The sequence below is a fragment of the Ostrea edulis genome, chromosome 4 (genome assembly GCF_947568905.1).
Source record: "Ostrea edulis chromosome 4, xbOstEdul1.1, whole genome shotgun sequence".
In the NCBI taxonomy this organism is placed as follows: domain Eukaryota; kingdom Metazoa; phylum Mollusca; class Bivalvia; order Ostreida; family Ostreidae; genus Ostrea; species Ostrea edulis.
This window is the reverse complement of record NC_079167.1, coordinates 37,397,682-37,422,914: the sequence shown is the minus strand read 5'-3', so window position 1 is coordinate 37,422,914 and position 25,233 is coordinate 37,397,682. Positions and strand designations below refer to the sequence as shown.

The 25,233-nt window shown below is 35.3% G+C and overlaps 1 protein-coding gene across 2 annotated transcripts; it reads left to right on the top strand.

The window, feature by feature from the left end:
• Nucleotides 1-5,298: 5,298 nt before the first annotated feature.
• Nucleotides 5,299-24,550, top strand: LOC125668133 (GTP-binding protein 1-like). Of its 2 annotated transcripts, none has more exons than XM_056162544.1 (11): nucleotides 5,299-5,412; nucleotides 6,057-6,181; nucleotides 6,439-6,547; nucleotides 9,355-9,535; nucleotides 9,920-10,166; nucleotides 14,898-14,993; nucleotides 15,592-15,830; nucleotides 21,284-21,428; nucleotides 21,859-22,041; nucleotides 22,211-22,346; nucleotides 23,684-24,550. In XM_056162544.1, exons 2-11 carry the CDS (start codon nucleotides 6,095-6,097, stop codon nucleotides 24,079-24,081), a joined length of 1,821 nt encoding a protein of 606 aa, XP_056018519.1. In that variant the 5' UTR covers nucleotides 5,299-5,412; nucleotides 6,057-6,094; the 3' UTR covers nucleotides 24,082-24,550. The 2 variants fall into 2 exon arrangements, with proteins under 2 accessions (XP_056018519.1, XP_056018520.1); XM_056162545.1 differs by lacking the exon at nucleotides 5,299-5,412 and adding an exon at nucleotides 5,443-5,721.
• Nucleotides 24,551-25,233: the final 683 nt, after the last annotated feature.

Here is a 25,233-nt window from a genome sequence, read left to right as displayed (position 1 = left end):
AGGCTGAGGGCATTGGTCTATTAAGAACCTCGCTAAAGTGTTCTGCCCATCTCTCTAGTTGTTTTTCATCTAAGGTTATCTTATTTCCATTTTTATCTTTTATGATGGAGCTTCCGTTGTTATATTTCCCAGATAATTCTCTTGTGATTTTGAAAATTTCTCCTTGTTGACCTTTTTTTGCTGCCTCTTCTGCCTCGCTTGCTTTTGCTTCAAAATATTCCCTTTTATCTTTCCTTAACTTTCTTTTGGTCTCTTTATTGCATTCAGGGTATATTCTTTACTGTATTTAGCTGTTACTCGTTCTGATCTTGCATTATGCTTTTTCTGTTTAAGAAGTCTTCTCTTGTCAATCAGCTTCCATGTATCTAGTTGTATCCAGTCTTTGTCTGATCTTGTCTTTGTGCCAAGCACATCTGCACTGGTCTGTATGATACTGTCTCGAAACGCATTCCAGTTATTTTCCAAACCTTCTCCTATATCTCCAAGTGTCTGAAATCTATTTCTCAGTGTCAAAGAGAACTTTTTCTGTATACCTGGATCTCTCAGTCTTGCTGTATGGTACTTTATTCTTGTTGTCTCTGGTCTTTTCACAGCTTTTCTCAGGTGGATTCTGATTTTTGCAAACAATAAGTGATGGTCACTGCCTACATCTGCACCCCGTCGAACGATGACATTTTCTAACGAGTCCCACATCCATGTTTTCCCGTTGATTTCTCACATCCTTCATTTGAACTTCCAACTTTGGCATTCAGGTCTCCAATTATCAGGAGTGCATCATGTGTTGGTATTTTATCTACTGCCTTCTGTATGGAGCGCCAAATTAACATAAACTCAAATAATTGAAGATATCATCAATTTATTTGATGCACGCAACAATTGAATTAAAGATCTCTTCAAATAATTAATGATATCTTCAATTCTGAATTATTGCACGCATTAATTTAATTGATGATAGCATTAATTCTTCAACTGAATTGATGCGCGCTTCGATTGAATTAATGATCTCTTCAAATGAATTAATGATATCAACAATTGAATTGTTGCGCGCTACAATTCAATTGAAGAGAGCAATAATTGATATAATGCGCGCATTAAATCAATTGATGAGAGCAATAATTGAATTGATGCGCGCATTAATTCATTTGATGAGAGCAACAATTGATTTAATGCGCGCATTAATTCAATTATTGCTCTCTTCGATTGAATTAATGATATCTTTAATTCATTTGAAGAGAGCAATAATTCTTTTAAAGAGATCGACTATATAATTAAAGATATCTTCAATTCAACATATCCACAATTGAATTAATGATATATTTAATTGAATTGTTGCTCTCGTTAAAAGAATTGATGCGCGCATTAATTCCTTATACAAAAGCATTGTAATTGATTTAAAGATATCTTCAATTGAATTAAAGAGATCAAATTATTTAAACCGAGCTCTAAATTAATTATTGCGAGCAATATTTCTACTAAATTGATGCTCTCATCAAATGAATTGAAGCGAGCAATAATTGAATTAATGCGCGCATCAAATCTATTATTGCTCTCATTAATCGAATTAATGCGCGCATCAATTGAATTGAAGAGAGCAATAATTGAATTAATGCGCGCATTAAATCAACTATTGCTCTCATTAATTCAATTGATGCGCGCATTAATTCAATTGATGAGAGCAATAATTGAATTGAAGCACGCATTAATTCATTTGATGAGAGCAATAATTGATTTAATGCGCGCGTTAATTCAATTAAAGAGATCAACAATTGAATTGATGATATCTTCAAATAATTGAAGATATCTTCAATTATTTGAGTTTATGTTAATTTGGCGCTCCATACTTCTGTAGTTGTTGGTAGAAGGTGTCTTTCTGTTCTTCCTCTGCATCATTTGTTGGAGCATAGCAGACTATAATTGATGTTTTGACGTATTTACCATTAAATCTTGCTGTCATTAACCGTTCATTAATTGGTTCCCATTCTATCATGCTTTTCTTTGCTGTTGGTGTCATGATGATGGCTACCCCTTCTCTGTGGTTGTTATCCTCTCTTCCTGAGTATATGATGGTATTACGAGAGTTAGTTGTTATTATTCCGTTTCCTGTCCATCTGCTTTCACTAACTCCCAGAATTTGAATGTTATATCTATTCCATATCTCTTTCTATCTGTGCAGCTTTGCCCGTCTCGTACATTGTCCGCACGTTCCATGCCCCAATGTAACAAGATTGCTTTGGACGCAATAATGATGTTCTAGTCGTGCTGTGAGCAGTCATTTGTCCACTCTGGTTTCCAGATGGGAGATCACCATTATTGTCCTGATGTTGAGTTTGGTTCTGGTTTTCAGTTTCCGTAACAAGAACTTTTTTACAGGGTGGAGCAGTTAACACCACGCCAAACCTCCACACTGTTGGGCCGGGTTTTCTTTCAGGGTTGTCCTTCCCATATACGATTGCAGTTCCCGCTACTTTCGAGCTCTATCTACCCAAATTTTCTGTCTGGATTTACCGCCGTAGCCTTTGACTTTCCCAAGCCACCCACAAGGCAGTGGGGCTATTTTACCCGTAGCTGGGGCAAGGTTGGTGAGTGCTAGGGTATATCCACACGCCGGTGGGCCTACACACTGCACCTCTAGGGTCCTTGCTACTCCGAGATCCTTTACAGTTTAGCCTAGGATGCTAGACCCTAGTTTGTCGTGTGCTGTCGCTTGGAGGCACTGTAAAAGTCTTGGACTGGTAGAGGCTTTGTACTGGCAAGAAAGACTGACGCACTCGGCTTTCCTTTCACCTACAAGTAGGTTAGCCAGCGGCAGAAGCAGAGTCTTCGACTCCCCCTGTACTAGACGCATATCCAGCCCCTGTGGCATTTTGCAGTATCCATGTATCACATGTCTACCACTACCACTAGCACACATATGAGAACAAGAAATGTTTGTAAATCATATATGCCCCCTGTGGTGTAAGATTGAAAATGGTTAAAAACATGAATCATTTAATTGATAGTAGTGACAAACAGTTCAAGATATTGAGTGGACAATATCTTTCTTTGTCCAGAGTGGATTGACTCTTGACCATGTGACCTAAAAATCAATAGGGTTCATCCACTCCTTAGGATGTACCAGTATACAAAGTTTGGTGGCAATCGAGCAAATAATTTTAAAAATATAGGAGACAATGTATTACTATGTCCAATTTGACAATGTAAACCCAGAATTAATGGGGATTATTTACTCCCTATGATGCACCAGTGTACCAAGTTTGAAGTCTTTCAAGCAAAGGGTTCTCAAATATTGAACAAACAATATCTTCATATGTTCAGTTTGACCCTTGATCATTTGACCTCAAAATCAAAAGGGACCATCTACTCCTTAGACAAGTTTGATAACTGTTAAGCAACGGATTCACAAGATATTGAGCAGACGGGATCTTCTTATGTCCAGATTGACCTTTTACCATATGGCCTCAAAATCAATAGGGGTCATGTACTCTTTAGGATGTACCATTGTACCAAGTTTGATGTCTGTCAAGCAAAGGGTTCTCGAGATATTGAGCAGACAGTATATTCATATGTCTAATTTGACCATATGACCTCAAAATCAATAGAGGTGTGTACCAAGTTTAATGTATGTCAAGGAAAGGGTTCTCGAGATAATGGATGGGCAATATCTTGCTATGTTTAGAGTAAATTGACCCTTGACCTTTTGACCTCAAAATGAAAGGTGAAGATAACGAACAGTGATCAATTCCATAACTCCTATAAGCAATACAAACCTAATAATAATAAATGATAACTTGTTATCTGGTGGCCGCCAGTTAAATTAAGTGGCGGCCGCCATATAAATTAAGTGGTATATCTTTGTAGTCTTTGATGATCAGGTCTTGGACCAACAGTCTGTTGGAATTCACGTGGGCACGAATTGTGCTCCTGTGTTAGCTGACCTGTTTTTATACGCAGTCTCTTATGAGGCAGAATTTATTAAAAAAACTTCTACGTGAGAAGAAAAAAATCTTTTGCTGTGACCTTTCAATTCTACACTTACATATATCGACGATGTTTCTATTTACGATCTAGCCTTTATTTATCCAGGATAACACAAATTAGCATATAGCTAGTTTCCATTGTGGTCCTGCATACCAATCTATTCACGTAATCAAGATAGCTCACGGTGGATGTAACCAGTCAACAGGGAATGCTTATTCCGAGGTACCTCGTCTCCCACCTCTGGTGTTTCCAGGGGTCTGTGTTTGCCCTACTCTTAAAGTTGTATTCATGGGATATATGAGATTGATCACATACTGTTACTTCACCACCTTCTCATTTAATTAAGCATAATGTTCCATTCGATTACAGCAGGACTTTGTACACATGAAGATGTAAAATGTTGTCGGAAATGAATAAAATTATAAGTATGCATCGTTTTACTTCCTAACTTTCTTCATGACATCATATATGTGTCGACCGCAACCAAAGAGAATAAAATAAATACAACTTTACAAACTATATAAATGCAACCAATGAACCACGCTACCTTGAATATAACATCGTTAATACATACCATCCCTATTAAAACTTGCACAGAATAATACAATTACAGTTATGTATCAATAATGGATTAAATAATAAATAATTGTAATTCTTACCCAAATTCACCCCTCTAATTTTGAAACAGCCATCAATAAACAAATTAAGCGTTAAGCATAATTATGTCATAATACTCAAGGCGTGGTAGGCGTAGCACTAACAAAATGAGTTAGATCACAGAAAACGTTAAATAAAACAAAAACAACCCAAAGATTCATGCAAAAGATATACATAATTCTGTATACTTGTGGTTCTAACTACCAGGTTATTTTAAGTTTTATGCCTAAACATTGTCTTAGAATTACATTAGACATATTAAAAGCATTTAACATCAATATATTCAATTTTTCATATCAAGAAACACTGGTCAACACGGGTTCGAATCCCGCCCGCGCCGGTAAGTGAGAAAGTTTCCCAGTTTACTTTCGGAAGATCGGTGGTCTCTTCTCAGGTACATTGTAGCTGGGTTCTCTCTTCCACCAACAAAAACTGGGCGCCACCAGATAACTGAAAAATTGTTGAGTGTGGCGGAAAACATCAATCAATCAATCTTATTTCGTATCATTTGTTTATATATTGGATCTAGAGAAAATCAAAATAAATAATCTCTTTAAAATACACAGACAGAGCTCGTCATATTATTGAAAATTTTTCATTTCAACATAAGATTACCTTTAAGCAAGTAGAGCTACAGTCTCGGCAGAGATTTATTTTTTCTGCGCTTGAACTCACTACTTTTACCCACTGCCGTAATCGGAATCATTCACCGTTTTCAACTTGAAGTTTAAACATTGCTGATGACATGGTGGTGCAACTAACGAAAGACAAACGAAGGTACATATTGTTTTGGAATCTGGCCAAATTTACTTTATTTCGAAGCAATTGCATCATGCGTTTGCAAATCTTGATATATGTTAAAGATATCATGTAAATTTCCATACAATCGAGAATGCATTTGGAGTGTTCAGAGAATTGTACGAGACAGCGTTACACTGGAGTTATATGAATGATTTCATAACATAAAAGAAATGATGTGATATAAAAGGATATATTGATGATTATCAGATAAAGCTCCGTAGCAAGGATTGAATTCTTCGAAATACAAGTTTTATTTTGTTCCTTGTTAGTGCAGATGTAGAGCAAGTAAGTACATAGGCTAGTATGTAACACACCATCAACTCCGTGTAGACATCCTAATGAACTGTTGTGTCATTTTGTGTGATGCCCTGTTTTTGTTTTCTTCATATAAAATCATAAGTATTGGCAGTGTCTTCATATCTGCATTGGTGACTTAATTGCTGCAGAGCACATACATATTTTGAGTTGACTGTGGGACATATCAAACAGAAGCAGCATTCCAGGAATAGGATATATTTTTTAAATTTAGTGTGTATGGTGTTATATCAGATTAGTTAAGTTAAGAATTGCTAAGGTATGCCCATTCGTTACATGCAAGCTTATACCTTTTTATATCACAGGTTTAAGAAATTAAAAGGTTGAGTGAATAATCAGCAAAATGGCAGCTAGAGTGGAGATGGAAAATGGGGAGAACCTATTCTCCCCAGAGGAAGAGGATGTTTTGATGTCTTCGGTTGTTGGCAAGGTAACCGAATGCTAATGCGAGATAGTCTTAATGAAAACCTGCTGTTTCCTTGTATAGTTTTTGAGATAATTTTTTTACGCTATCATTTTTGAAATTCTGTGAAAATAACTTTTGGTATATAAATATTTGACAGTGACAAGATTTTGGTGTAAAATTGAACTTATCACAACTTGTAATGTAGAAAAAAATGTGTCCTTCACTTCAATGGTTGTACACTGCACATTGCATGGTTATTGAGGACCATATTTTTTATGTAGGCACACTTAGTAAGCCCAAACAATGAAGAGTACGACATCATTGTTGACATCATCAAAGAAAGACTCGATGAAGGCCAAGGGGAAACAATTTATGAAATTGGAACAGGAGGTAAATATTAAACAAATCTATTCCAAAAACCTTTTCTGCTTTGAGTGTATGAAGCTAACCTGATTTTCTATAGTTTTAAATGTGTTTATGTGTACTATACCTATAATCATTAACAGTAAGAGATCATTTGTAGCTATTATCTATATCAGCTATTGCTTCCATGTCGTTAAAATCTCTGTTGAATCAATGAAAGATGGTCTAATATATAGCATTTTAACATTTATTGCTAGACTTGATATATGGAATGAAATAAAGATGTTTATTAGAGTTATCTCCCTTTGAGCGAAGAAGTAATTTTTTTTATCATTATTTATTGTACGTAATCACATAAAAAAAAACCATTTTGAACTATTCATATTATATGATAGTATATCCAAGTTGCTACGCAAAGTATAAATCTTCCACATATTTTTGTTTATAGCAACATCATCCACATTTTTTAAACTTATCGTGCATTCTCATGAGGTGTTGGTGGTTTTAATGCTTTAAGCTTATGCTTTGGATGCAGACCCTATTGAATACCGCTCGGTATCCACTCGTGAGAGTCTTCTGCAAATTAAACCTTAAGGTGTTGGTCTCTAACTTTAACTGTCTTTATTGTACAAAATGGTGATTTAGCTAGTTGATATAGCTATGCTTCATGCATCGGCAACCAATTGTGAGCTATCAGATTGGTTCAAATCCTGTTGAGACTTCAATGTTTGGTCATTTTTAGCTCACCTGAGCTGAAAGCACAAGTGAACTTTTCTGATCACCTGTTGTCCGTCATCTGTCTGTCCATCTGTAAACTTTATACTTGTTGGACTCTTTCTTCTCCAGAACCACTGGACCAATTTCAAGCAAACGTGGCAAAAAGCATCTATTGTTGAAGGACTTTCAACTGTGTATAAATGAAGGGTCATGTCCCATTCAAAGGGAAGATAATCACAAAAATAGGGTGGGGTCATTTGAAAATCTTCTCAGAACTTCAAGAACCACTGGACCAGAAGAACTGAAATTTACATGAAAGCTTCCTGACATAGTGTAGATTCAAATAAAAAGGAGTAGAGTGGGGCCATGATAAGGGATTAAAGTTTTACATACAGATATATAGGGAAAATTAAAAAAAAATCTTTTTCTCAAGAACCATTGGGCCAGAGAAGGTTACATTTGCATGAAAGCTTCCTGACATAGTGCAGATTCAAGTTTGTTAACATTACAGCTCCCAGGGGTTGGTTGGGGCCACAATAGGAGATAAAAGTTTTACATACAAATATATAGGGAAAATCTTTACAAATTTTATTCTCAAGAACCACTGGGCCAAAAAAAGTTTGCATTTACATGTTAACATCATGCCCCCCAGGGGTTGGTTGGTGCTACAATAGGGGATAAAAGTTTTGCATACAAATATATAGGGAAAATCTTTAAAAATCTTCTTAAGAACCACTGGGCCAAAAAAGTTTACATTTACATGAAAGCTTCCAGACATAGTGCAGATTCAAGTTTGTAAAAATCATGGCCCCCGTGAGTAGTTTGGAGCCACAATAGAGATCAAAGTTTTACATGCGACTATATAGGAAAAATCTTTTAATATGGGCCAAGGTGACTCAGGTGGGCCTCTTGTTGGATATGTAATATATGTGTATATTCTTTAGAGTTATCTATTGAATGTAAATGATGTTATCTGACATGTATGGGACATTGACAGTTGTGATGAATAACATCAGCATAGTGAAATTTTGGTGCTGTGCTGTCACTTAATTTTTTTTTCTTGCAATATATGATAATGGAGAAATAAAACAGATCATGAGAATGCAGTGTGAATTTTATTTACTCCGTTTTTTATTGTTGATAGCAATGTCTGCCGCATTTTTTACGTCATAAATTTATTTCATGTATAATTGTTCTGATGATGTCCACCCTAAGGTCAAAACAAGTCAACAAAATAAAATTCACTCTGCATTCTCATGATGTGTTGGTGATCTGCTTTATTTCAAGTTTATACTTTTGGATGCAGACCCTGTTGAATACTGCATAGTATCCACTTGTGAGAATCTTCCGTAATTTTAACCTCAAAGTGTTGGTCTCCAGTTTTTGACTTTGTTAATATATAATAATAACCATATATTTAACAAAAAGTAAACTGGATAAACATGTGTAAAACAAGTATCATTTTAAATGTTTTTGTTTGTCTAGTATTTAGATGAACTTTTGTACAATGATTTATGACATATACTGGTATTATGTATTTAATTGGTGCATGATATTAATTTATCACATTATCACCAGTGTGAGATCGACTTTGCCCATGTGAGACAGCCATGTGAGATTTTTCTGTCTCACACTGCTGTGACGTCATTTTATTGTGACGTCATATATTTTCTACGATTTACGTTACACGGTGAACATTTACGTTACACAGTGAAGTAAAATATTCTGCATTGTTTTCTTTAAATTTTAATGTAGTATAGCTTTCTGGTGGACAACCTTCGCTTTTTGGTTTACACTTACTGTACAGTGTAAACCATTTTCGGGTATGCTCTTTCTAATTAGTTTTTGCATCGAAGTTCAAATGAGGATTTTGATAATTTAGAATTTTCTCAAAGCTCCTAAATTTATATACTAAACTGTAAGTAAAATCCTTCATTTTTTACTCGAGTGGGATAGGGAAATTCCACCTCTGGAACAAGATTCGCAGTCTAGGACGAGGCTTTGTCGAGTCCTAGACAGCAAATCTTGTTCCAGAGGTGGAATTTCCCTATCCCACACCCGTATTAATCTCGTTTATGATTAGTAAGTTAGTAGCTAAAAAGGTTTGCCATTTACAGAGGGTGATGCTCCAGGTCTCTCACAGGAAGATATGCAAGCTTCCATAGCTACATTGAGGAGCATAGCGGAATCTCTGAGTCTGGAAATGGTGCAGCTACGTGAAAGGAAAGAGGGGGATGGAATGGTGACCGAGCACTTACTGAGAAAGACTCTAGAAAATGATGATTTTATGGAAGTTAGGTAGGAGTAAAATCTTACTGATATTTTATATTTGTGAGAAAGACTCTAGAAAATGATGATTTCATGGAAGTTAGGTAGGAGTTCTGTAAAATCTCACTGATATTTTATATTTGTGGTAAGCAGAACTACACTTCAGTACAGTCAATGGTGAGTGATAAAATACTTGTATTATTGTAAAGGGAACATAACGTCACTCTCTTGGAATCATGTATCATCATTTAAACTGAATTTTCACATCATATCTTATCTGTATGGTACACATTTTGCAAATAAAATAACCAGAAAATGATAGCTACGTCCATCTTGTTCACTACATATGATATTTTTAGATGGGATTTCCTTACTTTCCAGTGACTGTATTTGATAATTTACATTACTTTGCAGAGTGGCAGTAGTTGGCAATGTAGATGCAGGAAAAAGTACTTTGCTGGGAGTGTTGACTCATGGTGACCTTGACAATGGGCGTGGCATGGCTAGACAGAGGTTATTTCGACACAAGCATGAGATGGAGTCTGGTCGCACCAGCAGTGTAGGCAATGATATACTGGGCTTTGATGCAGCAGGAAATGTTGTGAACAAGCCTGATCACGGAAACCTGGATTGGATAAAAATTTGTGAGAAGTCCTCAAAGGTAAGCGATAATTTGTGTATATTAAAAGTTTTTATTGCCCTTCCTTGTAAAAAAAAAGTCTACATCAATTTTTAGCTCACCTGAACCGAAGGTTCAAGTGAGCTATTCTGATCACATTTTGTCCGGCGTCCGTCTGTCTGTCTGTCCGTCTGTAAACTTTTCACATTTTCGACTTCTTCTCCAGAACCACTGGGCCAATTTCAACCAAACATGGCCAAAAGCATCCTTGGGTGAAGGGCTTTCAAGTTTGTTCAAAGGAAGGGCCATGTCCCTTTCAAAGGGGAGATAATCACAAAAATGCAAAAATAGGGTGGGGTCATTTAAAAATCTTCTTCTCAAGAACCACTGGGCCAGAAGAGCTGAAATTTACCTTAAAGCTTCCTGACATATTGCAGATTCAAGTTTGTTCAAATCATGGCCCCTGGTGGTAGGATGGGGCCACAAGGGGGGATCAAAGTTTTACATACAAATATATAGGGAAAAACTTCAAAAATCTTCTTCTCAAGAACCACTAAGCCAGTAAAGCTGATTTTTACATGAAAACTTTCTGACATAATGCAGATTCAAGTTTGTTTAAATCATGGGCCCCGGGGGTTGGATGGGGCCACAATAGGGGATCAAAGTTTTACATACAAATATATATGACAAATCTTTAAAAATTTTCTTCTCAAGAACCACTGAGCCAGAAAAGCTGATTTTTACATGAAAACTTTCTGACATAGTGCAGATTCAAGTTTGTTCAAATCATGGCCCCCGGGGGTAGGATGGGGCCACAAGGGGGGATCAAAGTTTTACATACAAATATATAGGGAAAAACTTTAAAAATCTTCTTCTCAAGAACCACTAAGCCAGAAAAGCTGAGATTTACATGAAAGCTTCCTGACATAATGCAGATTCAAGTTTGTTCAAATCATGGGCTCCGGGGGTTGGATGGGGCCACAATAGGGGATCAAAGTTTTACATACAAATATATAGGAAAAATCTTCTCAAGAACCACTGAGCCAGAAAAACTGATTTTTACATGAAAACTTTCTGACATAGTGCAGATTCAAGTTTGTTCAAATCATGGCCCCCGGGGGTAGGATGGGGCCACAAGGGGGATCAAAGTTTTACATACAAATATCTTTTTCTCAATAACCACTGAGTCAGAAAAGCTGATATTTACAAGAAAACTCTCTGACATAGTGCAGATTCAAGTTTGTTCAAATCATGGCCCCCGGGGGGTAGGATGGGGCCACAAGTCCGGGGGGGTGTTGGTGTTCAAAGTTTTACATACAAATATAGGAAAAAGCTTTAAAAATCTTCTTCTCAAGAACCATTGGGCCAAAGAAGTTGACATTTACATGAAAGCTTTCTGACATAGTGTAGATTCAAGTTTGCAAAGGGTAGTTTGGGCCATAATAGGGACTAAGGGCTGTTCCATTAAAACATATGAGGTACCCGGGGACGGCAATTAAAAATAAATCTATGGGTGCATGTCATTGGTAGAAAATTGCATATATGGTGGGTACCTACTGCCAGAAAACTGCATCTGTGGGTGGTTGTTTTGATAAAATCTTCATTTTTTACCGAAACTGAGAGGAATGCAACAAGAGAAGGGAAGGGTTGAAAGTAGAATGTGAAACAAATGCCGTTTTCTGTCTTCATTGTATCTCGGTCGATGAGGTTCCGCGATCCGGTTATCGTTTCCAGTTTGACTCTAAAATTATAGCGACCGGAAATTAGGATTATCTCCCTTGTCCAAAATGGAAAACGAAACGTGCTCGTGGTCCATTGAAACGTTGTTTTTTTTAAATTCTGCCGATTCTACCCAACATGTCAAATCGAATATAAAAATAAAATGCATTTTCAATTTTACGAATAGAAAATCGTGAAACGCAAATGTATTGATTTGTATTTGGTAATCACTATTTGTTTTGTGAAATATCTTTATTCCGTATTTTTAAAAACCATGTAAACAGATATGGCCACGCACGATGACAGTAACGATACCTATATCATTCTTGGCGACGAAACAGATGCTGAGATGACATTTCATGATGAAAAAAAGGAATTGATAGAAATAAATATTTCTCATACAATTGGCGGTATTCTTGCTGCTAACATAACACAAAATGTAGTGCTATTTGGGTGTTTAAAAATGAGAGGAAGGTACAGTTGTTAGCGACTTTACTAGATTGGATGTTCTATCGTTAAAGTGATAATGTCCTATGGACCCGGTTTGAGTGTGGTGAGGACCTGTACCGAGACACAGTTAGATTATTCTAACTAGTGACTGTCATAATAAATGTATTTTGAATACATGTACGTGCATCTCTGCCGTCAAAAATCCTAACAGGGAATAGTTCTAACAGTGTGAGAAATTGTTAGATGCTTTTGATATTATGATGAACGCCTGTAAAAAATATGATCAGATAAAACTCAGAAAGGTATGCATATTTCTCGTAAATTAGTATACCTTGTGTAGTGGTGGAAAGAATTTGAGTATCAAATAAAAATGAAAAACAAGAAACTTTTCTTTCAAAAAGATGGTAGATAATTCCATGGTCATGTTTATGTGGGGAAAATGGGGTTAAAAATTATTTCATGGGGGTATAAACATTCTGAAACTAAAAGTGGAATTACTACATACAATTGTAATTTAGTGCTTATATTAATTTTTTTTTCTTTATGTTTACAATTTGTTAATGTAAAATCTTTATTGAACATAATACATCAAAATTACTGAACAACATTATATAAATACTGGATACATCAAAGAGATATGACCTTACACATTCTTGGCTTATGTTCTACCAAAGTGTAACATAGATACATGTATATAGTTATACACTGAATTTGAAATTGCAATTTTTTTCCAAAATTCATATTAACGTACTAGTCACTCTAAAGAATTTTTTATCTAATATTTTTAAAATACATGTTTTGTTTATTTGTACTCACGAAATAATGTTAATGATTCATTGAAAATGAAACGATAGATATTAAAAATGTTTATTTTTTTTTTCTCCCGACCGACCCTAAATTTTATTTTTAAAATCCGTAAACCAATAAATTAAAAAACTGTGGCCTAATAGTTGTTTTTGAACATTTACAATACTAGGCTTTTTATGAACTGGTAGGCTTATAAAATTGATTTAGTTTATCGTATTTAAGAAAGACAGTTTTGATAAAATAAATTCAAAATTGATGGTTCTATGATCAAGCTTCATTGATGGCCAGTTATTTGAATGGTGATGAGACCCAAGATACTCAGTACTCTTCTCTTTACTATCATGCTTGGGAACATCTGAAAATAGACCGCTATTCAGGGGTTATAAATAGTCATTCATACATATTGAATTTAAAGAAAAAGTGTATTTCACATTTATTTCACTTCTATGGGTGGTACCGCACTATCTAAAATTGCTTCTGTGAGTGGTCCCTCATTACATTTTTATGCTTCTATGGGTGGTTACCCAAATTTTAAAGTGCCTTCCCCGGGTACCTCATATGTTTTAATGGAACAGCCCTAAGGTTTTACATGCAAATATATATGGAAAGTCTTCAGATATGGGCCAAGGTGACTCAGGTGAGCGATGTGGCCCATGGGCCTCTTGTTCTTGAACGTGATGGGAAAACATTCCTGATCAACAGATTCTTGCAATTTCTTGAACTCTGAATGCTTTGTAAACAATCTATTGTGTTACAGGTTATGTAAACAATCTATTGTGTTACAGGTTATGTAAACAATCTATCGTGTTACAGGTTATGTAAACTATCTATCGTGTTACAGGTTATGTAAACTATCTATCGTGTTACAGGTTATGTAAACTATCTATCGTGTTACAGGTTATGTAAACTATCTATTGTGTTACAGGTTATGTAAACTATTGTGTTACAGGTTATGTAAACTATCTATTGTGTTACAGGTTATGTAAACAATCTATTGTGTTACAGGTTATGTAAACTATCTATTGTGTTACAGGTTATGTAAACAATCTATTGTGTTACAGGTTATGTAAACTATCTATTGTGTTACAGGTTATGTAAACAATCTATTGTGTTACAGGTTATGTAAACAATCTATTGTGTTACAGGTTATGTAAACAATCTATTGTGTTACAGGTTATGTAAACTATGTAAACTATCTATCGTGTTACAGGTTATGTAAACTATCTATTGTGTTACAGGTTATGTAAACAATCTATTGTGTTACAGGTTATGTAAACTATGTAAACTATCTATCGTGTTACAGGTTATGTAAACTATCTATTGTGTTACAGGTTATGTAAACTATCTATTGTGTTACAGGTTATGTAAACAATCTATTGTGTTACAGGTTATGTAAACAATCTATTGTGTTACAGGTTATGTAAACTATTCATTGTGTTACAGGTTATGTAAACAATCTATTGTGTTACAGGTTATGTAAACTATGTAAACTATCTATCGTGTTACAGGTTATGTAAACTATCTATTGTGTTACAGGTTATGTAAACTATCTATTGTGTTACAGGTTATGTAAACAATCTATTGTGTTACAGGTTATGTAAACAATCTATTGTGTTACAGGTTATGTAAACTATGTAAACTATCTATCGTGTTACAGGTTATGTAAACTATCTATTGTGTTACAGGTTATGTAAACTATCTATTGTGTTACAGGTTATGTAAACAATCTATTGTGTTACAGGTTATGTAAACAATCTATTGTGTTACAGGTTATGTAAACTATTCATTGTGTTACAGGTGATTACCTTTATTGACTTGGCTGGTCATGAAAAGTATTTAAAAACCACAGTATTTGGAATGACGGGACATGCTCCAGATTTTGCCATGTTAATGGTACGTATAGATCTAGATCCAGATTTTGCAATGTTAATGGTACGTATAGATCTTGTTCCAGATTTTGCCTTGTTAATGGTACGTATAGATCTAGATCCAGATTTTGCAATGTGAATGGTACGTTTAGATCTAGATCCAGATTTTGTTATGTTAATGGTACGTATAGATCTAGATCCAGATTTTGCTGTTATTGGTGCGTATAGAATGGTACGTATAGATCTAGATCCAGATATTGCTATGTTAATGGTATGTATAGATCTAGAAGCTACTTGAGAGGATTATAATACTGTTATAAGAATACATTAAGTAGAGTAAGAAATTGTACACTGTAGTGTGGGATACAGACACATTTATCAGACCGTTTCTTCTGTGTATGTGGAACTTTTTGGGTGCACTGCTAAAGTTATCCATGATCATTGTATTTGTACAAATGACCCATAAAATCCTTTTGTTTTGATTCAGTTACAAATCTTGGAAGGGAAAACTGGAACTGACCAATGCTACTGATAAAACTGCTTGTAATTGTTGTTTTCAATATTGCAATGAATGACCAGTATTCAGTAAAACCTGTTTTGATTTTCGGTGATTGATTTTGTAGGTAGGGGCTAATGCTGGTGTTATAGGAATGACCAAGGAGCACCTGGGTCTGGCTCTGGCCCTCAATGTCCCAGTGTTTGTTGTTGTGACAAAGATTGACATGTGCCCCCCTAATGTACTACAAGAAACTCTGAAAATGTTACAGAGAATTCTTAAATCTCCAGGATGCAGGAAGATCCCAGTCATTGTACAAAACACGGATGATGTTGTGTGTTCAGCTACCAATTTCACATCCGAAAGGTATGACTAGATGTCTATTATATGTAGGTGTACCATATGACTAGTTGTCTATTATATGTAGGTGTACCGTATGACTAGTTATTTATTATATGTAGGTGTGCAGTATGACTAGTTGTTTATTATATGTAGGTGTACTGTATGGCTAGTTGTTTATTATATGTAGGTGTACCGTATGACGTCTATTATATGTAGGTGTACGGTATGACTAGTTGTCTATCATATGTAGGTGTACGGTATGACTAGTTGTCTATTATATGTAGGTGTACGGTATGACTAGTTGTCTGTTATATGTAGGTGTACGGTATGACTAGTTGTCTGTTATATGTAGGTGTACGGTATGACTAGTTGTCTGTTATATGTAGGTGTACGGTATGACGTCTATTATATGTAGGTGTATGGTATGACATCCATTATATGTAGGTGTACGGTATGACTAGTTGTCTATTATATGTAGGTGTACGGTATGACTAGTTGTCTATTATATGTAGGTGTACGGTACGACTAGATGTCTATCATATGTAGGTGTACGGTATGACTAGATGTCTATTATATGTAGGTGTACGGTATGACTAGTTGTCTATTGTATGTAGGTGTACGGTATGACTAGTTGTCTATTGTATGTAGGTGTACGGTATGACTAGTTGTCTATTATATGTAGGTGTACGGTATGACTAGTTGTCTATTGTATGTAGGTGTACGGTATGACTAGTTGTCTATTATATGTAGGTGTACGGTATGACTAGATGTCTATTATATGTAGGTGTATGGTATGACATCCATTATATGTAGGTGTACCGTATGACATCCATTATATGTAGGTGTACGGTATGACTAGTTGTCTATTATATGTAGGTGTACGGTATGACTAGTTGTCTATTATATGTAGGTGTACGGTATGACTAGATGTCTATCATATGTAGGTGTACGGTATGACTAGTTGTCTATTATATGTAGGTGTACGGTATGACTAGTTGTCTATTGTATGTAGGTGTACGGTACGACTAGATGTCTATTATATGTAAGTGTAGGGTATGACTAGTTGTCTATTGTATGTAGGTGTACGGTACGACTAGATGTCTATTATATGTAAGTGTAGGGTATGACTAGTTGTCTATTATATGTAGGTGTACGGTATGACTAGTTGTCTATTGTATGTAGGTGTACGGTACGACTAGATGTCTATTATATGTAAGTGTAGGGTATGACTAGTTGTCTATCATATGTAGGTGTACGGTATGACTAGTTGTCTATTGTATGTAGGTGTACGGTACGACTAGATGTCTATTATATGTAAGTGTAGGGTATGACTAGTTGTCTATTGTATGTAGGTGTACGGTACGACTAGATGTCTATTATATGTAAGTGTAGGGTATGACTAGTTGTCTATTGTATGTAGGTGTACGGTACGACTAGATGTCTATTATATGTAAGTGTAGGGTATGACTAGATGTCTATTGTATGTAGGTGTACGGTATGACTAGATGTCTATTATATGTAAGTGTAGGGTATGACTAGTTGTCTATTATATGTAGGTGTACGGTATGACTAGTTGTCTATTGTATGTAGGTGTACGGTATGACTAGATGTCTATTATATGTAAGTGTAGGGTATGACTAGTTGTCTATTATATGTAGGTGTACGGTATGACTAGTTGTCTATTGTATGTAGGTGTACGGTACGACTAGATGTCTATTATATGTAAGTGTAGGGTATGACTAGTTGTCTATCATATGTAGGTGTACGGTATGACTAGTTGTCTATTGTATGTAGGTGTACGGTACGACTAGATGTCTATTATATGTAAGTGTAGGGTATGACTAGTTGTCTATTGTATGTAGGTGTACGGTACGACTAGATGTCTATTATATGTAAGTGTAGGGTATGACTAGTTGTCTATTGTATGTAGGTGTACGGTACGACTAGATGTCTATTATATGTAAGTGTAGGGTATGACTAGATGTCTATTGTATGTAGGTGTACGGTATGACTAGATGTCTATTATATGTAAGTGTAGGGTATGACTAGTTGTCTATTGTATGTAGGTGTACGGTATGACTAGTTGTCTATTGTATGTAGGTGTACGGTATGACTAGATGTCTATTATATGTAAGTGTAGGGTATGACTAGTTGTCTATTATATGTAGGTGTACGGTACGACTAGATGTCTATCATATGTAGGTGTACGGTATGACTAGATGTCTATTATATGTAAGTGTAGGGTATGACTAGTTGTCTATTGTATGTAGGTGTACGGTACGACTAGATGTCTATTATATGTAAGTGTAGGGTATGACTAGTTGTCTATTGTATGTAGGTGTACGGTACGACTAGATGTCTATTATATGTAAGTGTAGGGTATGACTAGTTGTCTATTGTATGTAGGTGTACGGTACGACTAGATGTCTATTATATGTAAGTGTAGGGTATGACTAGTTGTCTATTGTATGTAGGTGTACGGTACGACTAGATGTCTATTATATGTAAGTGTAGGGTATGACTAGTTGTCTATTATATGTAGGTGTACGGTACGACTAGATGTCTATTATATGTAAGTGTAGGGTATGACTAGTTGTCTATTATATGTAAGTGTAGGGTATGACTAGTTGTCTATTATATGTAGGTGTACGGTATGACTAGTTGTCTATTGTATGTAGGTGTACGGTACGACTAGATGTCTATTATATGTAGGTGTACGGTACGACTAGATGTCTATTATATGTAAGTGTACGGTACGACTAGATGTCTATTATATGTAAGTGTAGGGTATGACTAGTTGTCTATTATATGTAAGTGTAGGGTATGACTAGATGTCTATTATATGTAAGTGTAGGGTATGACTAGTTGTCTATTATATGTAAGTGTAGGGTATGACTAGTTGTCTATTATATGTAAGTGTAGGGTATGACTAGTTGTCTATTATATGTAGGTGTACGGTATGACTAGATGTCTATTATATGTAAGTGTAGGGTATGACTAGATGTCTATTATATGTAAGTGTAGGGTATGACTAGTTGTCTATTATATGTAGGTGTACGGTATGACTAGATGTCTATTATATGTAAGTGTAGGGTATGACTAGATGTCTATTATATGTAAGTGTAGGGTATGACTAGATGTCTATTATATGTAAGTGTAGGGTATGACTAGATGTCTATTATATGTAAGTGTAGGGTATGACTAGTTGTCTATTATATGTAGGTGTACGGTATGACTAGATGTCTATTATATGTAAGTGTAGGGTATGACTAGATGTCTATTATATGTAAGTGTAGGGTATGACTAGTTGTCTATTATATGTAGGTGTACGGTATGACTAGATGTCTATTATATGTAAGTGTAGGGTATGACTAGATGTCTATTATATGTAAGTGTAGGGTATGACTAGATGTCTATTATATGTAAGTGTAGGGTATGACTAGATGTCTATTATATGTAAGTGTAGGGTATGACTAGTTGTCTATTATATGTAGGTGTACGGTATGACTAGATGTCTATTATATGTAAGTGTAGGGTATGACTAGATGTCTATTATATGTAAGTGTAGGGTATGACTAGTTGTCTATTATATGTAAGTGTAGGGTATGACTAGATGTCTATTATATGTAAGTGTAGGGTATGACTAGTTGTCTATTATATGTAGGTGTACGGTATGACTAGATGTCTATTATATGTAAGTGTAGGGTATGACTAGATGTCTATTATATGTAAGTGTAGGGTATGACTAGATGTCTATTATATGTAAGTGTAGGGTATGACTAGATGTCTATTATATGTAAGTGTAGGGTATGACTAGATGTCTATTATATGTAAGTGTAGGGTATGACTAGATGTCTATTATATGTAGGTGTACGGTATGACTAGATGTCTATTATATGTAAGTGTAGGGTATGACTAGATGTCTATTATATGTAAGTGTAGGGTATGACTAGATGTCTATTATATGTAAGTGTACGGTATGACTAGTTGTCTATTATATGTAGGTGTACGGTATGACTAGATGTCTATTATATGTAAGTGTACGGTATGACTAGTTGTCTATTATATGTAGGTGTACGGTATGACTAGATGTCTATTATATGTAAGTGTAGGGTATGACTAGTTGTCTATTATATGTAGGTGTACGGTATGACTAGATGTCTATTATATGTAAGTGTAGGGTATGACTAGATGTCTATTATATGTAAGTGTAGGGTACGACTAGATGTCTATTGTATGTAGGTGTACGGTATGACTAGATGTCTATTATATGTAAGTGTAGGGTATGACTAGTTGTCTATTATATGTAAGTGTAGGGTACGACTAGATGTCTATTGTATGTAAGTGTAGGGTATGACTAGATGTCTATTATATGTAAGTGTAGGGTACGACTAGTTGTCTATTGTATGTAGGTGTACGGTATGACTAGATGTCTATTATATGTAGGTGTAGGGTATGACTAGATGTCTATTGTATGTAGGTGTACGGTACGACTAGATGTCTATTATATGTAAGTGTAGGGTATGACTAGTTTGTGTAGGTTTTGTTTAAGTACAGCTATCACCTAGCAGATCATACGCAAGACAATATGTGTCCTTTTCATATAAAAAACCCCACTTACTATTATGAATACATGTATACACATGGTTATGACAAATATCTTATTCCCCTTACTGTAAACCAACTTTTATTTGTGACTTTATTTCGTGAATTAACAGTGATGGATTGGTGCGCTGCGACTAATTTTCACAACTGAGAGGATCTAACAAATATGCGACATTAAATTACTGGTTCACAAAAAGAATTAATCATGAGGACAAGGTTCTCATTAACCTAGTGAAATTTTCTTGCAAGTGAAAGTTGGGTTTACAGTATTCCCCAGTGGAATAATGGGATTTGAATGGATATACTGTACTATAGTTACAGTGAAGTACTAGTTTTAATGGATATACTGTACTATAGTTACAGTGAAGTACTAGTTTTAATGGATATACTGCACTATAGTTACAGTGAAGTACTAGTTTTAATGGATATACTGCACTATAGTTACAGTGAAGTACTAGTTTTAATGGATATACTGCACTATAGTTACAGTGAAGTACTAGTTTTAATGGATATACTGCACTATAGTTACAGTGAAGTACTAGTTTTAATGGATATACTGCACTATAGTTACAGTGAAGTACTAGTTTTAATGGATATACTGCACTATAGTTACAGTGAAGTACTAGTTTTAATGGATATACTGCACTATAGTTACAGTGAAGTACTAGTTTTAATGGATATACTGCACTATAGTTACAGTGAAGTACTAGTTTTAATGGATATACTGTACTATAGTTACAGTGAAGTACTGGTTTTCTACTTGTAACAAATAAAGACATGACGGACTGATTGTGTTTTTCTTTTGTTCCGTGTTAAAATACATTTTGGAATCTTTGAGGTTTATGGTTAAATTGGTTCGTTTTTCATTTTAGAATGTGTCCTGTGTTTCAAGTTTCTAATGTATCCGGAGAAAACCTTGATTTACTAAAAATGTTCCTGAATCTCTTATCAACGCGGTTAAAATCGGAAACCACCGCACCAGCTGAATTCCAGATAGATGACACGTTTTCTGTTCCGGTGGGTTTCGCTCGGTGACTTTGATAAATACTCTTAGAATATCAATAATTTGTAACATTACAGAAACAAGTTTATTTCTGATCTATAATTTAATTCATGTATGTGTTTACCCTCATTATCATATTGTACAAACTTTAATGAATTAAAGTTGTACATGTAAGTACATATACATCTCAAATAATTTCCTTAAGTTTTTTTAATGAAAATGTTTTTTCCTCTAGACAATTTTTTAAATCTTGAAAAATTACAATTTTCAAACATAAAGGTTTTAGATGTCCAACACCCATATACCCAATATATTACAACGTTGTGTGTAAAAGTTATAGTGAACTTGTACTTGGATTAAATACAGTGCAGTGTTTTAACAATGAAATTTGAGAGGACATGTCCATAAGAATGTGAAGTGTAGGAATACCTTACTGTTTTGCAGGGTGTAGGAACAGTAGTATCAGGAACTCTACTTCAGGGCATGATTAAACTGAATGACAACTTACTACTCGGGCCTGATGCTCTCGGGCATTTTCAGCCCATTACAGTTAAGAGTATTCATCGGAAACGAATGCCAGTAAGGGAGGTCAAAGGGGGTCAAACAGCGTCATTCTCACTCAAAAAGGTATTGAAATATATTTTATATGATAATCTATATGGGATAATGGAATAAATTTGACTTGCTTTTTGATAAAATGAATGTTTTTTATGTATGTTGATAATGTTTCTAGAATTGCTTTCAATTTGAAAAGATCTGCAAAAGTTTTTATGTATAATGACGTATGTTTTCTTAGGTGAAAAGGTCCTCAATACGAAAAGGAATGGTAATGGTATCTCCTAGATTAGAACCAAAAGCCTGCTGGGAGTTTGAAGGAGAGATCTTGGTTTTACACCACCCCACAACAATTAGTGTCCGATACCAAGCTATGGGTATGTCTGGACTTATTTGACACTTCCTGTGTTGTGACTATCATTTGACACTTCCTGTGTTGTGACTATCATCTGACACTTCCTGTGTTATGACTGTCATTTGACACTTCCTGTGTTGTGACTGTCATTTTACACTTCCTGTGTTGTGACTATCATTTTACACTTCCTGTGTTGTGACTATCATCTGACACTTCCTGTGTTATGACTGTCATTTGACACTTCCTGTGTTGTGACTGTCATTTGACACTTCCTGTGTTGTGACTGTCATTTTACACTCCCTGTGTTATGACTGTCATTTGACACTTCCTCTGTTGTGACTGTCATTTGACACTTCCTGTGTTGTGACTGTCATTTGACACTTCCTGTGTTGTGACTGTCATTTGACACTTCCTGTGTTGTGACTATCATTTGACACTCCCTGTGTTGTGACTGTCATTTGACACTTCCTGTGTTGTGACTATCATTTGACACTTCCTGTGTTGTGACTGTCATTTCACACTTCCTGTGTTGTGACTATCATTTTACACTTCCTGTGTTGTGACTGTATCATTAAGTCTTCCTTCATCTCAGCTGGAAATAAATGGGGAATAATTTTTTGGTTATTTAAAATATACTGTATTGAAGTTTCATGACAAAAAACCAAGGAATTGTTGTTATACTGTAAAAATTAAATGATTGAATATAATACTGTAAATATTAAATGATTGAATATGATACTGTAAATATTAAATGATTGAATATGATACTGTAAATATTAAATGATTGAATATAGTCCTAATACTGTAAATATTAAATGATTTAGACTCTTCCGACAATGATGATTGTTATTATCATGCCTCAATACTTCTTTGTACATTACACTGTAAAATGGGAATTGTTCATCCTTGTTTCTTTTTTCTTTCATAATGAATGTGCAAATTGAAATTTACTGGTAACCTTGAACCAGTAATAAGTTGTTTGGGGCGTATTTTTTATGCCTTGAAATCAGAGATTCTGGGGCTTATAGTTTTTTGGGGGGATGGGGCATTATGGTGTCATTGTCCAGAGTATATCTTAAAAACCATTTATTCTTAAATAAGCACAAATTCATTATTTCCTACCATCTAGTGTGCCGATTAGTTATGTTAGGACAGTTCTAGTTCAAATAAACTCGCGTTCCCATCACTTACAAATGCTTTGTGCCATGGTAGGATGAAATCACCCATGTTCTTTTAAAGAAGTCTCAAATGTGAAAAGTTTGACAGATGTATGGGTGATTAAAAGATTTTAATCAGAAAAACTCACTTTAGCTTTCAGCTCAACAGATTGTTGAATCTCATGTGCATTTTCTATTACAGTACATGTAGGAAGTGTCCGGCAAACTGCTACGATAATGAACATGACCAAAGAACACCTACGAACTGGAGACAAGTCTATCGTGAGATTCCGCTTTATTAAAAATCCAGAATATTTAAAGACTGATATGCGTATGGTGTTCCGAGAAGGAAGAACAAAGGCTATTGGCAACATTACAAAACTGTATCCCCACATTAGTGCGGTGGCGCAGAACACTCGACAACAGAGGGCAGCAAAGAAAGCACAGGAGGCTAACCACCAGGTCAATCCCCAGAATGAGCCTCAGAAACCCAGCAAAAAACGCCGCACACGGAACAATAGCAAGAGTTTAGACATGCAGGAATCCAAGGAAAATGTTCCGTCATCAAGTTCTGTGCAGGAAGTGACAGTTCAATCTTGAATCAAACCAAGTTGGGCATTTTGTAGTCTTGAACTTCAGTTTCTGTGTGTTTTAAGTTAACATACATGCACATTCAGCGAATGGCAAAGTTTCCAATGTCTATTTTTAGGACAATGAGTTAAAGTCATGCATGCTTTTCACAGCATTAAGTTAATTATTGTGTGGGAAATGACTGGTGATTATATAATTATTTTTGATACTGAAAAGTTAATCCAATTTTTTTAATTTAGGTTATTGTTGCATTGATAGTAATTTTCAAATTACATGTATTTAATTATTATACATGCATGTCCCGGTTTTATGAGTTTCGTCATATAAGTTCAAGGATTTTAGCTGTCAAACGTGTAAATGCCTTCCATTTGTCAATGATAGAGATACAGTCAGGAAAAGAATATTTTTAAAGAAATTGAAACTTCCATGACTAAATGTGGGTATGTTGATAGATTAATAAAAAAAGATTTGCATTTGATGTTATAAAATTTTCAATGAAAATCATAGCAAATACTGGGTAATGTCATCGACTATCCCAGACACAGTGAATTTTGACAAAATCAGGGTTATTGATTGCATGAAATTCTTTTCATCATTCATCAGCTTGTATTTTGTGAAGATCTTAGGAATGGTTGTTATTCAGTAATTCTTGCATCATTTGTTATTACATGTACTAGTAGGATATCCCCCCCCCCCCCCCCCCCCCAGAGGAAACTAGATCTAGTGAAGGATACCCCACCCCCACTTACCTCGAGAAAACTGGCCCAAGAGTAGGATTTCCCCCACCAAAAAAAAAAATTTTGAAGTGGGATCCCACCCCCACCCAAAAAACTGGCTCTAGAGTATGATTTTCCCCATAGATAACTGGCTCTAGAATATGATTTTCCCCACAGAAAACTGGCTCTAGAATAGAATTCTTCCCACAGAAAACTGGCTCTAGAATAGAATTCTTCTCACAGAAAACTGGCTCTAGAATAGAATTCATTCCATAGAAAACTAGCTCTAGATTGGTGTTTTCTACAGAAAACTGACTCTTAAATAGAGTTTCCCTAATAGAAATCCTTTGTGGAGGAAATTCTACTTTAGTTTACTAGTAATGTGTGGAATTTGCCCCATAGCCATTTTCCCCCTTCCGTTTCCCTTTTCGCTCACCCAAATTGA

Excerpts from the sequence above, each read along its gene's own strand:
- LOC125668133 (XM_056162544.1), top strand. The coding sequence starts at position 6,095 with ATGGCAGCTAGAGTGGAGATGGAAAATGGGGAGAACCTATTCTCCCCA. Across the intron at positions 15,831-21,283 it reads ACCAATTTCACATCCGAAAG|AATGTGTCCTGTGTTTCAAG; the intron begins GTATGACTAGAT and ends TTTTCATTTTAG. Across the intron at positions 22,347-23,683 it reads TGTCCGATACCAAGCTATGG|TACATGTAGGAAGTGTCCGG; the intron begins GTATGTCTGGAC and ends TTTCTATTACAG.